Raw genomic sequence first — 15,229 nt, 5'->3', positions numbered from 1 at the left:
AAAATTTTTTCTCTCAAAACAATTTTCTTTAAAAAGCAAATAATGATTTTCTGGTCTCTAAGAAGAAATATTTTTAAAAATCTCATTCAAAACATATACAATTGAGCGTAATTGTGTGTACTAGACATCTGGTGTATATTTAGAATTACCCAAGTGTGTGGAAATGTATACGTAAGTTATTTATTCTTTTATTTGTCTGGAAAGTAATATTTATTTGATAGTGGACATTGACTAAAGTCTTTGCATGTGAAAAAGTGGAGAATATTAATTTTTTGAAGGTATAGGGTCATTGAATATTGCATGTCTTTAAATGTTTCTGCAACTTGACAACTTCAGCTGGAACTAAATAAATCCTATATATTGATCAATATTGATGACAACTAAATGTAATTGGTAGATAATGATTATAATATTTAGTGAAGCATGATTGTACTAACTGACCAACTAGATTGGATGTATTTACTTAATGGATATGAAAGTTTTTGTTGTTGTTTTTTTTTGGTATTTTCAAAATTGTATTTTTTTAATGAGAGTAACTATAGTAACATAATATATTGTGACTCGAAAGGATAAGTGCACCTTATCAGACATATCTTACCATGTCACACCAACCACTAGAGCACCCACACCTTTTGTTTTGGTCTTTTTTATATGATTCATTCTCACAAGTGTGAGGTGGTAGCTAAGCATGGCTTTATTTGTTTTTCTCTGATTAGTGATAAGTGTGTCTATTGGTCATCTGTTTTCCTTGGAGACATGTCTATTTAGCTCTTTTGCCCACTTATAAATTTTTCTATTATATGAGTTCTTCATACAAGACCTTTGATGTTAACCCACTGTAAGATATATGATGAACAAATATTTTCTGCCATTTGTAGGGCATCTTTTTGTTAATAACTAATGATTTTATTTACCATGTAGAACCTTCTTATTTTAGATATATAGTAATCAAAATAGTATGGAGTTGGAATAAAAATTCAGACAAAAATTAATGAAATAGGATTTAAATTCCCAAAATAAACCCATACTTTTATGGATAGTTAATTTATGACAAATGAGCCAAGAGTATACACTGGAGAGCAGAAAGGGAACACTGGAGAGCTAGTGTTGGGAAAACAGGACAACCACATAAAAAAAAAAATAAATAAAGACACTAGCTCACTATCTCATACCTCCCCAAAAAACTAACTAACAGTTGATTTAAAAACATTGATGTAAGACATGAACCCATCAAATAAATAGAAGAAAGCAGAAACCATGATATTGGCTTCAGAGAGGACTCTGGAGATTTAACTCCAAACATCAGGTAAACAAACACAAATATAAACAAAAAGTACTATGTGAAAATTCTTTTAACATATTACAAAATTCCTTTGATGGTCAGCAGCTCTGGAGCTACATTTATAGGATATTGGGATCTAGAAATCTAGCCAAGCAGAGGCAGTGCTATCGTGAGACACCCTTCAGACTACCCTTCGGAATGAGAAACTTACTTCCTGACAGAATCTTTGGCTTTCCTTAGGACAGTTGTTATAGAACGTGGCTTTTCATCATATTGTTGATATGAGTTGGATTTTAAAACAGCAAATGTACATTGTTGCTACTATTGCAAAATGTTTAAAAATTTGGTTATTCCTTATACTTTGTTATATATCACTTTTATCTATCACACTCCTGAATGATCTTGATTTCATTCTCAGAAATTATTCACTTATTAGATCTAAACTGAAAAAAAAAAAGAAAAAACAGAAGGAAAGTCAACTAATAGAAATGCTTTAACACATAGTTAATGTGCTATTTTTGAATGTTGTGCTTTCTGTTATTAAGTTTAGCACATATATAGAGGTGTAGGATTGATATTAGCCTGGGTCAGTACGTTATCTGTATTATTTTATTTTAAAAAATGGCAAAGCCACCCAAGATGCAGAGCAGTAGTGGCAGTAGTAGGAGTGGCAGTGTTGTACCACACAGGTGGGACTGTGCCTTTCAGCAGTGAGTCATAGAACAACAAACACTGCTATGAGTTTCAGAAACCATGAAGGAGCTGCCTCCTCGGGGATTGTGCCTTGCCATTGTGCACCTGCTTACCTGTTCCAGGGTCTTTAGAGCATCCTTCTCACTTACTTTCAGGCCATCATATGCAGGTGACAGCAATTTGCTCCTAGAGGTCACAGTAGCGTGCAATAGAAGATTAGGAGAATTGCTAATAGAAAAAGAATAGCAGCAATGTTGATAGGGCTGGAAGGCATCATGCTCAGCGAGATAAACCAGAAAGAAAAAGAAAAATACCACATGGTTTCACTCTTAGGAGGAATGTAGAGGATCCAAATAAGGGGTCAGGGGAAAAAGAATAATTACAATATAGTCAATCTCAAAATCAACAGGCAACTGTAAAGCAGAGACATTCTGCAGGAAGGGCGAAGAGAATAGGGTCAAAACAGGGTTGGGAAGAGCACAAGGGACTATGGTGATGGTGCACAAGTGAATCAGTGGTGGCAATTTAATGGGGACTATCACCTGGATGAGAAAGCACATGTTGTACAAAAATGAAAAATGATGCAAAAAATACACTAAATATAATTATATTAAAAAATAATAGGATGCAATTACAATAAATCACATATACATTTGAAAGAAGCAAGCATTGTCTTAGGTTATCTACAAGGTACAATTTGGTTGGTTCCTTTGCTGTCTATTGTCACTTATTTCTGGGATTTCCTGTGTTTGAAATATTTATACCTGTATACTGGAAAAAACACACTTGGATCTGTAAAGCTTGGATTGCTACAAACAGGGGTCAGGGACCTATTTGCTACCATATAGGCAGATCACTTGATATTCATTTGATTCTTTAATTTCTTTGTGCTCCAGTTTATTCCTGATGCTTCCTCCATGTCCTTTGTGATAGGACATGGCATGAGATATCGGGATCTAGAACTGGATCCCTTTAAATCCCCATTTACTTTCTTTATCAACTCTCAATTTCTTATTTTATTCTTCTTTGCCAGCATTGCTTTACAGTTAAGTAATTAGTAACTGCAACAATGTATAGTAAACTGTAAAGTGAAATACAGCAGTATCCCTAGGGCTAAGAGCTAAATAGATAACATCTAACTTGAGTAGTCTTTTTGTTCTATTCTACTTACTTTCCTAATGTGTTTTAATGTAAGGTGAATTTGATCCACAACTGGCTTGGGACAGGTGCATCTATGGCTATGTATGTATATATATGTATGTGTACATTTTAAAGCCTAAACTGTGAATTCCTCAAAGATATCATCCTTATCATTCATTTGTTCAACCATTCATTCATCTAATTCTCACTAATCTTTGAGGATGCCTGTGTATCAGCTCTTTGCTATGTAGTGAGGATGACAGTTTAGTAATCAGAGAGCTCTGTGTTGACTTTGCAAGACAGACATAAAATCAATCAAACAAACAAAAATTCTTTAAAATTATTTTCAAATCTGCCAAAATAAGAATAAGATATTGTTACAGAAACACCTGTTCTGGCAGTGGGGAAGCCCCAGGGGACTGAGGAAGATAGGTATAGAGAGGAATGGGCTGCTGGAAGCATATTTTAGACAGAGGAAATAACATAGTGGAATCTCCAATGAAAGGAGAAGAGAGATTCACTAAAGATGCAGTTTCCCAAGTTACTCAGTGGCCCAGGTATCATTCTTGGGGTAGAAGAAAACAGACAATGAAGCCAAAGAGGAGGCAAAGCTAAATCAGTTTTGCATATTTGTTATAAATAAGTCATAAACTGGCATATAGAACTTTAGCCTAAAGGAAGTGTGAAGCCACTAATACAAGGAAGTGCCACAATCAGATGTTTCCTTTTTTCAAAAGCTTTTCCTGTTATAGAAATGCTTTTGTGGTGGAGAGACCAGTTAACGTCGCTTGATATTGGGTACAAGAGAAAGGATTGGACCAGGATGGAGGAGGTCAAAATGGTGATGAGTAGATTGCACCCACAGCACTGTGTATTAGAGAAGCTGGGATCAGCTTTTCTCTTAAAAACAACTACAACAGGGCCCTCCCTGGTGGCGCATTGGGTTAAAGCACAGCACAAAGAAGCTTAAACCACTTCCACATGAGTTCGATTCCCACCTGCCCCAGAGGTGACCACATGGCGTGGCAGACCTCTCCTGACCCGCCCGCTGCTCCCCTCAGCAGTGTACTTCGTCCATCTGCCTGTTCTGCACCCCACTCTGTCTCTGGTGAATCCTCTCACCCTCCGCATCTCTGGCCTGTACCCCAGTTCTGTATGAATAAATAAATAAATAAATCTTAAAAAAAAAAAAAAAAACAACTACCACAAAAATATTTCAAAGAAAACCCTAGGACTTTCCCATGTGGATCTTGAACTAAGGTTGGTGGCTGCTGAGGAGAAGGAGTGGGGAGAAGTGAAGGGAAGCATAACAGAGAGTAGGTACTCCAGGAGGCAGACAGACTGGAAGTTAGCCATCCAAGACACAACAGGACAAACCATGCCCTGTGAAATTCTGCCGGCTTAGATCTGACCCAGGGAAAGTGAGGATATGTAGACACAAACTCAAATCAGGAGATTTGGAAACTCTGAGACAAGCAAAGGTATGGAAAGTTTGCTTCCATCTGCCTTCTAATCACTAATACTAGGATGAAGAAGAAGAAATCACTAATACTAGGATGAGCCTGTCCAGGCTCCATAACAATCTCAGTCAGGTTTTATGAGATAATTCATGAGTACAAATAGTATACAGTAACAAATAGTAACACAGATAGTAACAAAGTCTTGCCCTGAAGAAGCAACATGGCAGTGATGGCAGTTAGGCATTGATGATGTCCATTGTTGGCAGACAGATAAACAAGCTGCGCAACCCACATCTAGGTGCTAAGCTACCTGCCAAGTTCAACTTAGTCCAGGAGCATGAGTTTGCAGACTAGACCTAACTCTTCACACTGGGGAGACTGACATATGGCAAAAACAAACTACCTTTCTGTGGGGAGTAAGAAAAAGAAATAGAGGCAACACAATTTCATTCCTCAAACTGAGATTAAGTACTTAAGCCTCATACTTCCCTCCTTCTACCATCTGAGAAAAAGGTAAACAAGGAGGAGAAACAAACAAAGCTAAGCCCCCAGCCACCCAAGCACACACACAAGTAGAAAATAATGCTTTACACATGCCTGGAAAATAAGGGCGATCTGGATGCAAGATAAATGAGCAAAATGAGAAGAATATTAATTCTGGGACAAATGTAAAAGATAATAGAACTAGAGGATATATCAAACAATGACTTCAAAACAATATAAAAATGCTAAATGTTACTGGATGGTTTTGCTCATAGCAGGAGTATAATGGACCAGGCGAGAAAATAATAAGAATAATGAACAGCCATATACCAGAGACATTTTCTGGGGGTGGAGTGGGGAATGGGATCAAAAACGGGTGAGTGAGGGAAGTGCACGGGACTATGGTGATGGCACACGGGTGACTTGGTGATAGGAAACCCATGGGGATTACAATTGAGATGAAAAAAAAATTACAAAATGATGTAAAAATAAACTATCATATTATAAAAAGAATGCTAAATGAGTTATTGAATGGTCAATCAAAGACAAATAGGCAAGGTGCTAGAGCCTAGAAAGGCGATCCAAGCATGAAGATAGTTACCAAAGATATTAAAAATAGTAAAAGATCACAAAAAGAGACTGAATGAAATGCAGACAAATTTAGAAAGCACTTTAAATAGAACTAGACTGGCAGAAGAAAGAATTTCAGGAGTAGAAATCTCAAATGAGCAAACTACCCAATTAGAAAAAGAGAGAAATAAATGAGGAATATCTTTGAACATATCAACTAGAAAAGAAAACTTAAGAATAATTAGAATCCCAGAAGGTAGAGTGAGAAATCCTATTCAAAGAAAAGATAAATGAGAATTAACCTAAGGAATTAATTAAATGATGTTCAGGAAGCCAAGATAATACACAAATTTTAAATTGAAAAAAATAAAAAACAGCAAGACACATCACTGCTACATTATTAAAATCAAAGACAAGAAAAGAAAATGTAAGAAGCAACGCAGAAGAAAATAACCTAAAGGCACCCAAACTAGTCTTTCCTCAGATTTTACACTCTCCAAGCATGAGAGAGCGGGAAGTGTTCATAATTCTAAAAGATGAGAAATGCTAACCAAAAATACTGAATCTTGAAAAATTATCATTCAAAATGAAGAAGAAATGAAGACGTTTCACAGAAGCTAACAGTTTATCATCACCAAACCCAAACCCACCTATAAGAAATGTTTGGAAAAAGTCCTTTACAAGAAAAGAAAACACACACATAGACACACAGAATCTGAGCAATATGACATAGAAATACAAAATTAGAACCCTGAGCAAGAATGGTATGAGTTAAAACAAATATTACAGGGGGAGGAAGAAATTAACAGAAATTGTATACTTAAATGTTGAAGAGTGGACATGTAAGACAGGAATTTTAAGCAATGTTCCCATGATAATCATTAAACAAAAATTCAGAATAGAGTCCTACAGACAAAAAAAAAAAAAAAATTGGAAGGACTCACTAGGGAAAGCCATTCAGAAAGAGCAGGTAAAGAATAAATAATAAAGAAAAAGCAACTGAAAAATAAAAAGTCAAAAGTAAAATTACTGATAATAAAGTTTATATCAGAGTCATCCTAAATGTGAGTGGTCTGAATTCACTAATTAAAAGCCATAAACTAACAATGTGGATAATACATTTTAGCTCATTTTTCTTTGCTTGAAAGATCCATTACGATCTGAAAGACACAAACTAAAAGTAAGGGCACTCTAGGGTGGCACAGCAGATTAAAGCACTGAAATATGAAGCTCTCCAAAGCCACTGCAGCACGTGTTCGTACCCGACCAAGGGAGGTGACCCTCTCTGCGCCTCCTGACCCACCCACTGGACCTGCTCACCCACCTGCTTCTCCCCTCAGCAATGTATTTCAGTAGATTTGCCTGTTCTGTTCCCCATTCTGGCCCTGGTGAATCCTCTAACCATCCCCCACACTTCTGGCCTGTACCCCAGTTCTGTAAGCATAAATAAATTAATCTTAAAAAAAAAATCTAACACTAAAATGTTAGAGCAAAGTTCTACATGCTAAAATGTACAAAGAAAAGCAGGACTTGCTATTCTCATATAAGATACATTAGATTGTCAACAAAAAGAACTTTTCAACACAGATGTACACTATACAGTACTCAAGGAATTGAGTCAGCAAGGAGATACCAATATTAGTATCTATGAATCTAACATAGGAGGACCTAGTTATATAAAACAACTACTTATAGTTCTAAAACATCAACAAAAATACAATTATCAAAGACCTCAACTCACCACTGATATGAAGGGAAAGATCATCTATACAGAAAACCAAGAAATAAAGACCTTAAATGAATGTTGGACTGGATGAATTTATTGGATATTTACAAAATTACGTATCTCAAAAGAAGTGAATATACTTTCTTCTCAATTCTACATGAAACAGTCTCCAAAATAGGTCATTACCACTACATAAAACAAAATATATAATAATAGAAATTATGTCATGAATTGTCACAGGTCACAATGGTATAAAGCTAGAAGTAAATCACAAAAGGAATCCTAGAAAACATGTACAGACAAATAAAATACTTCTGAAAAACTACTGGGTCAAAGAATTCACAGAAGAGATAAAAATGTATCTAGAAACTAATGAAAATGAAGAGATAAGGTATCAGGTTGAGATACTCTTAAAGCACTGTTACAAAAAAAAGTTCATGGCAACACTAGCCCACATTAAAACAAACAAACAAGCAAAAAAACCACCAAATAAAATCTCAAGTTAATATTTTAGTTCTACAGCTGCAGGCGCTAGAAACAGAACAAAAGTTTCCAAAAATCAGTGGAAGGAAAGAAATAAGCAGAAATAAATGAAATAGAAATCAAAAGATAGTCCAATGATTCAGTGAAAACAAAAATTGGTTCCTTGAAAAAATAAAATTGAAATATAAATAAATAAAATTGATAGACCACTATACCTAGGTTGATGAAGGAAGGAGTAAAGAAGGTCCAAATCAGTGGAAATAGAAATGAAAGAGGTAAACATTACAACAGATACTGCAGAAATATATAGGATTGTCAGTCCCTTTTACAGCTGTCTGAATGCAAGCAAACTGGTCAGCCTAGAAGAAATGGACAAATTTTTAGACTCATGCAACCTCCAAAGATTGAATCAAGATGAAATACTCAGCTTAAACAGTTTAATCAGAACTACTCAAACTGACAGAGTAATAAAAAGTGTCCCTTAGAACAAAAGCCTACGACTCCATCACTTCTCCAGTAAATTCTAACAGCACTCCAAAGAAAAACCCTACTACCTATCCTACTCAACAACATAGATGAGGAAGAAAATGTCTCATATTCTGTGAGGCCAATGTCACGGTGATTCCAAAACCAAGGGGAGAGAGGGAGAAAAAACAGAGAGAGAGAGAGAGAGAGAGTGAGAGAGAGAGAGAGAACACTATAGACAAATGTACATAGATGCAAAAATCTTCAACAAACCAAATACAGCAACATATTAAGAAAATCATGCACCATGAGCAGGTAAGCTTTATCCCAGGGATGCATGGCTGGTTCAATGTATGCAAATCAATCACTGCCATTCATTAGGTCAATAAAAGAAGCCACATGCTCATAGATGCTGAAAAAGCATTGAACAAGATCCATTTATGATAAACACACTGAACCAAATGGGAATAAATGGAACTTCATGAGACATTACAAAAGCCAGTATAGCAAAACCAACTCAAAATGGATTAATGATCTGAATGTAAGAACCAAAACTGACACAAGCTTCTATTGACTGACAACTTCTGGATAGAAAAGGAAAAGCTCTGAAAAATCAGAATTTCCATTGCTAACTTATGTTATGACATCCCTTTTTTATATAATCATAATATCAAAAATATTCTGAGCAACAGTTTACAACTGGATTGCTTTAGCCTCATAAGGCAGCTGCCTGGTCCTGGCAAGCTGCCCCATGGTGGGAAATTCCTCTGTCTCCTGAGAAAAAACGCAAGCCCCAGGAGAAATAAGACTCTAGGGCATAAGAACTCCTGGAAGCTTCCTTGGTTTCTTTAAATAAAAAGCAAATCTCAGATAAGACTTCCAGGGCATAAGGATTCATGGACAATTTTTTTTTTTAAAGATTTATTTATTTGTGCATACAGAACTGGGGTACAGGCCAGAGGCTCAGGGGTGGTGAGAGGCTTCACCAGAGACAGAGTGGGGAGCAGAACAGACAGATCGATGAAGTACACTGCTGAGGGGAGCAGCGTGCAGGTCAGGAGATGTCTGTCACGCCATGTGGTCACCTCTGGGGCAGGCGGGAATCAAACTCATGAGGAAGTGGCTTTAGCTTCTCAGTGCTGTGCTTTAATCCGCTGCAGCACCAGGGAGGGCTGGACTCATGGACAATTTTTAACCTTGTTTACACAGGTGTTGCTTAGTACACAACTGTACAACTTTCTCTTAATTTACTCCTTTTTAAAACAAGCACTAACTATTCTCTGGTAGCCTTAAATTAACCATTAGCTTTTCTTTGGACAGTCACTGATAATACTGCTAACACAATTTATTACTTCCCTAAAACACATAATAACCTTTTACTAATAAGTTCATCCTTTCCCAGACCCCTCCTCCCTTGAGTTATAGCTAAACATCTGTATACATGACAATTATCACAAAAATGTATAATCTAGTATACCATAAAATGTTAAGAAAAAATTGCTTTGTTCCCCCTGTCCTTGAGAACGTTTATGACTATTTATGGTCATCTCTCATTAACTTACCCTATGCATTATTGCAATTAACTACTTGTTACACAGTATAAATAAAGACCTGCTGAGGGAATGAGCAGGAAGACTTGCACCCAACTCTGACTCCCATGTCTTCCTCGCACCCGCTCCCCTCTCTCCTTTTGGAATTTCCGCTTGCTGAAGCCTTCCCACCTTAGGGCCCTGCCTGTCTCGCCTCTGATATCTCGATCATTGGGGCTGTTCCCTAACACAAAACCATAAATTATTTGAAAAAAAACAAAAGGGACATAATATAGGGCATCCACTACAAAGATATATTTGGGGACATAATCACAACAGCAAAGGAAACAAGAGCAAAATAAATAGGTGGGGCTACTTTAAACCTAAAATCTTTTGTTTCTTAAAAGAAACTATAACAAAAAAATACATTTTTTTTCAGAATAGAAATATATATATATATATATATGTATGTATCTCACACATCAGGCAAGGCACTAATCTCCAAAATTCACAGTTTTTATATAAGCCAATAATAACAAAAAATGCTAATCAAAAAAGTAGACAAAAACTTAAACATTTATCTACAGACATAGAAATGGTTTACAGACATAAGAAAAGTTCTTCAGCACAGTTATTATAAAGGAAATGAAAATCAGAACCTCAGTATCACCTCACCCCTGTGAGAAAGGTCTACATGAAAAATAATGAAGTCAATAAATATTGTTGTGGTTGCATTAAAAAAAGAACTGTTACCCATTGCTGGTGGGAATGCAAATTTGAGCAGCTGAGAAAATAGTATGGAGATTTCTTAAGAAAATAAAAATGGATATTCTATGTGATCCAGTAATACCTTTATTGGGCATTTGTCCAAAAATATGAAAAAATCTAAAATAAAAATGTTTATGTACACCTATGTTTGTAACAGTAATATACACAATTGCTAAGTAATGTAACAAGTGCAATTGCCTTTCATCAGACGAATGTGTAAAGAATTTGTAGAATATAAATAGTAAAATACTACACAGCCTTTGACAAAAGATAAAATAGTGGCATTGGGGAAAAAAATGGATGGGCCTTTAGGTGATTATTTTAAGTGAAATAAGTCAGAAAGTTAAAGATAGATATTGGGTGGTCTCAGTCGTCTGTAGAATATCAATAACCAAAAAGTATACACAATCAAAATAGAACAGGAGTAAATCTTGGACTCAGTGAAAGAAATTACTGTATAGCATGGAACAGGGGAGATGGAGGAAGATGTGAGGAGGTAGGCATACTGGGTATTTGCATGGGTAGTTTGGTGGAGTGTGAGTGGAACATGTGTACATGTGCAAGAGCAAAAGTGTAAACCTCAAAAGAAATTGTAAAATAGGTAAATTTTAAAATAAAAAAAATACACATGAGATTCTAGAAACTTTTAGAGGTAGGCTTCATGAACTGGTGATTGAGTAGACAAAGGTGAACTCAGGAGAACGAGGAGTTGATGTAAATTCCTAATTTCTGCTAGGGAGCCTTGCAGGGTAGGGGAATCACTATTAAATTCATGCTTCTGGACAAAGGACTAGATCTGAGTTTCTTTTGCACCATGATTGGGATTGAGAAATGTTAGTGCCTGTTGGTTTTGAACTTCAGAGGAGAGCTGAGTAGTTAACAGAAATTTGGAAATTGTCAATGTTCAGGTAGTAATTGAGGCAAAAAACAAGAACACCCACCTCTCATGTAAACACAGGAAAATTGAGGACCTCTACTATGGAAAAGATGAGTGAGAAAGTGTCTATAAGTGGAACAGAGCTGGTTGGAAAATCAATGTCGCACCAGAGAAAGGGAGCTCGAGGAGGAAACACTGTGGTTTCCTCACCATTGAGGAGCCCAAATTGACCCAGCATGTGTTTGGCACAGAGCAGGATCTTAGTACATGGATATTCCTCTCTTTGTCTCACTATGTCTCTCTCTGTGTTCTTCTGTCTCTGTCTCTATCTCTGTCCAGAAATGAGAACATTATCTATGTACCCAGAATGTACATTGTGACTCTTCTTATTTCTCATTTCTCAGCAGAGTTTCAAGTTTCACTGGGTTTGGAATACTGGCATCATATATTGGTTTCTTCTTGGAATAAGAACATACTGGTTACTTCCACAGCAATTTTAACTTCAGACAAAGATGAGGTTATAAAGTCAGAGGTTAGGAGTCAAAGTAATATTTGGATTATGAAGATCCTAGTAGAATAGCATAAACAATTTTTCTCTCACTGGTGACTTTTTACTTAATTCCTTAATGGTAAATTTTGCCATGGGTTCTCCATACCAAAGTCCCAACCAGTGTGACCAGTGGTAAGCAATTAATCACTGGGTATGAATCTTTGTTAGAAATGAAATGGAATGGGGTCCCTCTCATCTCTTTTACATTTGAATGAATACCTAAATGGAGAAAGGCATTGAGATAAGTAGTGGATTTTTAGCAGTTTCATATAGATCTGATTTATGAATTGCTTTTAGGTAGTTTTCTCTGATGGTCAAGGGAATAAAACTTCCCCTCCCTTGCATGAAAAATCTTCTTCTTGAAAATGAAAAAAAGGGGGGGCATGATTCTTATTCCTTAAATTTAATTTTTATTATCCAAAGTCAAATTGTCTTATCAAGTAAAAAAAATAACATCACTTGCTATATTTTGGTTATTTTCACTTGTTGGTTGTCCAAGTTAGATATCTCAGTGGGGGTGGGGGCACAGCATTCTCCAGATGGGTAATGTCACTGATTTTGTTTGCTTGGGATACACGCTGAGTTAACCTCATTGGACTTTTCCCCAGGAATTGATGCGCATTCACGCGGTGGGTCATTATGCTGCTGCACCTGTGTAGTGTAAAGGTCAGTGTGTTTTTCTGATTATAAGAACCCATCCATGTCATTCCATTATAAACCCACTCCACTCATAATGGAATGTGCCTCCAGCCCAGAGCCCATGGTGGTTGCCCAGCCCAGAAATTTTCTCAAGTGCAGCCCTAACATGTGAGATCCATCAGTGTCCCTCCCCATCTCCTGCATCCACCCAATTTGACTACTCCATTTTGAGATGATTTTATTTGCATGTCAAGTTCCTCTCGTGTGATGTGAACATACAGTTGTCACAGTGAATTTGTACCTGGAAATAAATCTCTATAATGATCTTTCCACAATGACAATGGGGGTTCTGACAATGTGGGAGATAACCCTATAGTTGACACAGAGCATGGGGATTCTCTTGGAGGACAGAGCAACAACTTCTGCTGACTCATAGTCAGAGTGGTGTCCAGTTTTTCAGAGGTGTCCTCTTGCTACTGGGTGGCTTGCCCAGGAAGGGCTTTCCCCCAACTCCCTTTGTCTAAATCTCCTTCTTCCTTCATTTCACAGCTTTTCAGTTTTGGGGTGGCAGCCATGGTTTAAAATAAGCACAGCTTATATTAATTGGACAGTAAGCATTCCAATTTGTGTTGAATTCTTTTTCTGTGTGATTTCCTCTCCATCACAAGTAGTAAAGAAGTAGGACTAACCATCATTTCTGTCTTAGGTATAAAGGAATTGGGCCATTAGATGACCGAGTCACAGCTCTGGAGTGACTCATGGGTTAGTTGGAAGCAGGAATTTAAATGAGGCTACCTATCTTGACTTTGCCCATGGTCCATGATACATGCAATATGCAGTCATTTCTTAAATGAGGCTCTGATTTAAAAAATAAAAACTGAGATCTGCGTAGCACTTTGAGAATTGCTAACCATGCCCACATAGGCATTCAACTAGTAGTTGAAAGCACCCTGTAGTAAGATGAATGAAGTGTGGGATGTCCTACGGGCAATTGGGTATTCATCAGTTAAAAGGAAGGTGAGCAGTCCTCAAACTCAGGTTTTGTCTTCCACCTCAGGGTATTGCTTCCAGCTCATCCAAAGGGGAGATTTCTTAATTTGTTTAGAGTAACACACCTAGATTGAGTACTTTATGTGTTGTTTACAGGAAACGTTAAATTAGTGCTTACTCATGTGCTACCCAATTCCCAGGGACAGTCACAGCACAATAACTTTAAATGTCCTTTTTCATATTGTGTGCTCTGGTGTGTTATACGGTCACAGTCACCTCCCATCTCCTAGGTCAGCAGAGGCTTTATTTCTTTAAATTCACTCATTTACTCCTAGTTTTCTCCAGTTGGAGAGGAATACTTTTGCTAAGGGAGTGTTTCCCTCAATACAATATTCTTATCTATCTACATTCTCCTGGGTCCTCTGACTTTTCTCTTTGCCTGCAAAGATCTGGTGAATTGTGTTTTTTTTGCTTGTTTGTTTTTAATACTAAGTAGTTCCTTTTGGGTGCATTTAACATTCCCAGGAAATCTCCTTTTTCTAGACTAGTATCCTTTTTCCAGACTAGCTTCCTTAGAAAGTTAGGACCCTCCTATTCTGAGAATCTTAGCTCATATGTATCCTCAGACACCAGCTTTATCTTGAAATAAAGCTTTTGGGATATAATAGCAAAGCTTAACATACATACAGAAAATCTTAGGAGGTTTTACTCAGTGATTGATAATCAAACAGTCTCCTTTCACATTTATGTGAAAGGGGAACTCCCTGATTAACAGGTGGGAGAGAACTGAGGTCAAGACCCAGATTCCTGAAGGACATAGTTGGGGAAACATGAGCATGACCATGTGATCACAGTGAGCCTGGAGGGGAAGAATGCTGTAACATTATTCCCAGTCTCTATGAACAGTTAGTACAAGGAGATTGTCTTAAACTCTGAACAATAAAAAAATCCTGTGACCCTATAATTTTTGTGTTATTTGCTAAAATATTCAATATTATCCACAAGGTTCCTTCATTTTTTGCAATATTTTCTAAGAAGACTACTCTATTCCAGAATGAGTCACAAATTAGCTAGCTGGACATTCCTTGTGGCCCTTCTTGTTTCAGCTACTTCAACCAATGTTGGCCTAGAATCTCTCCCTTAACTTACACAGAGCACATCCAAAGGTATATAACCATATAACCATTTGGCTGTAAGCCCTTTAATCAGTGTTTAAGTGAATGTCTTACTTATTGAATATCTTCCTCATTGTCTGGATTATTTATTAGTAGTGCTGGATTATTAATACCAGTATTGATATCTGGAGTTGACATAGAGATCATAGAATTGATCATTTAATATAAATATACTTTTCATATTCTGGCATGATCCTTGGCAAAACTAATGCTCATGTCAGGAAGAAGGGGGATTTTATGCTAAAGCCAGTCATAATTTTATTTAAGATGTATTTGTTTATGCATACAGAACTGGGGTACATACCAGAGGTGCAGGGGTTGTGAGAGGATTCACCAGAGACAGAGTGGGGAGCAGAATAGGCCAGCTGACAAAGTACACTGCTCAGGGGAGCAGTGGGC

General features: G+C 36.9%; 1 protein-coding gene across 6 annotated transcripts in view; it reads left to right on the top strand.

Moving 5' to 3' along the window:
• Positions 1-15,229, top strand: part of HECW1 (HECT, C2 and WW domain containing E3 ubiquitin protein ligase 1) — a 426,246-nt gene that overhangs the window by 91,499 nt on the left and 319,518 nt on the right. For 2 of the 6 annotated variants that reach the window (XM_012720818.1, XM_012720819.1), the window contains exon 3: positions 12,635-12,692. The exons of the other annotated variants lie outside the window; for them this stretch is intronic. In XM_012720818.1, the coding sequence (XP_012576272.1) occupies positions 12,666-12,692 (27 nt within the window). In that variant the 5' untranslated portion in view covers positions 12,635-12,665. The remainder of the gene's footprint in view (positions 1-12,634; positions 12,693-15,229) is intronic. 6 annotated transcript variants of the gene reach the window in all.

This window comes from Condylura cristata, unplaced genomic scaffold, assembly GCF_000260355.1.
Source record: "Condylura cristata isolate star-nosed mole 26May11 unplaced genomic scaffold, ConCri1.0 scaffold00005, whole genome shotgun sequence".
In the NCBI taxonomy this organism is placed as follows: Eukaryota; Metazoa; Chordata; class Mammalia; order Eulipotyphla; family Talpidae; genus Condylura; species Condylura cristata.
The sequence above is the reverse complement of the archived record's forward strand: the minus strand, read 5'-3'. Positions and strand labels throughout refer to the sequence as shown.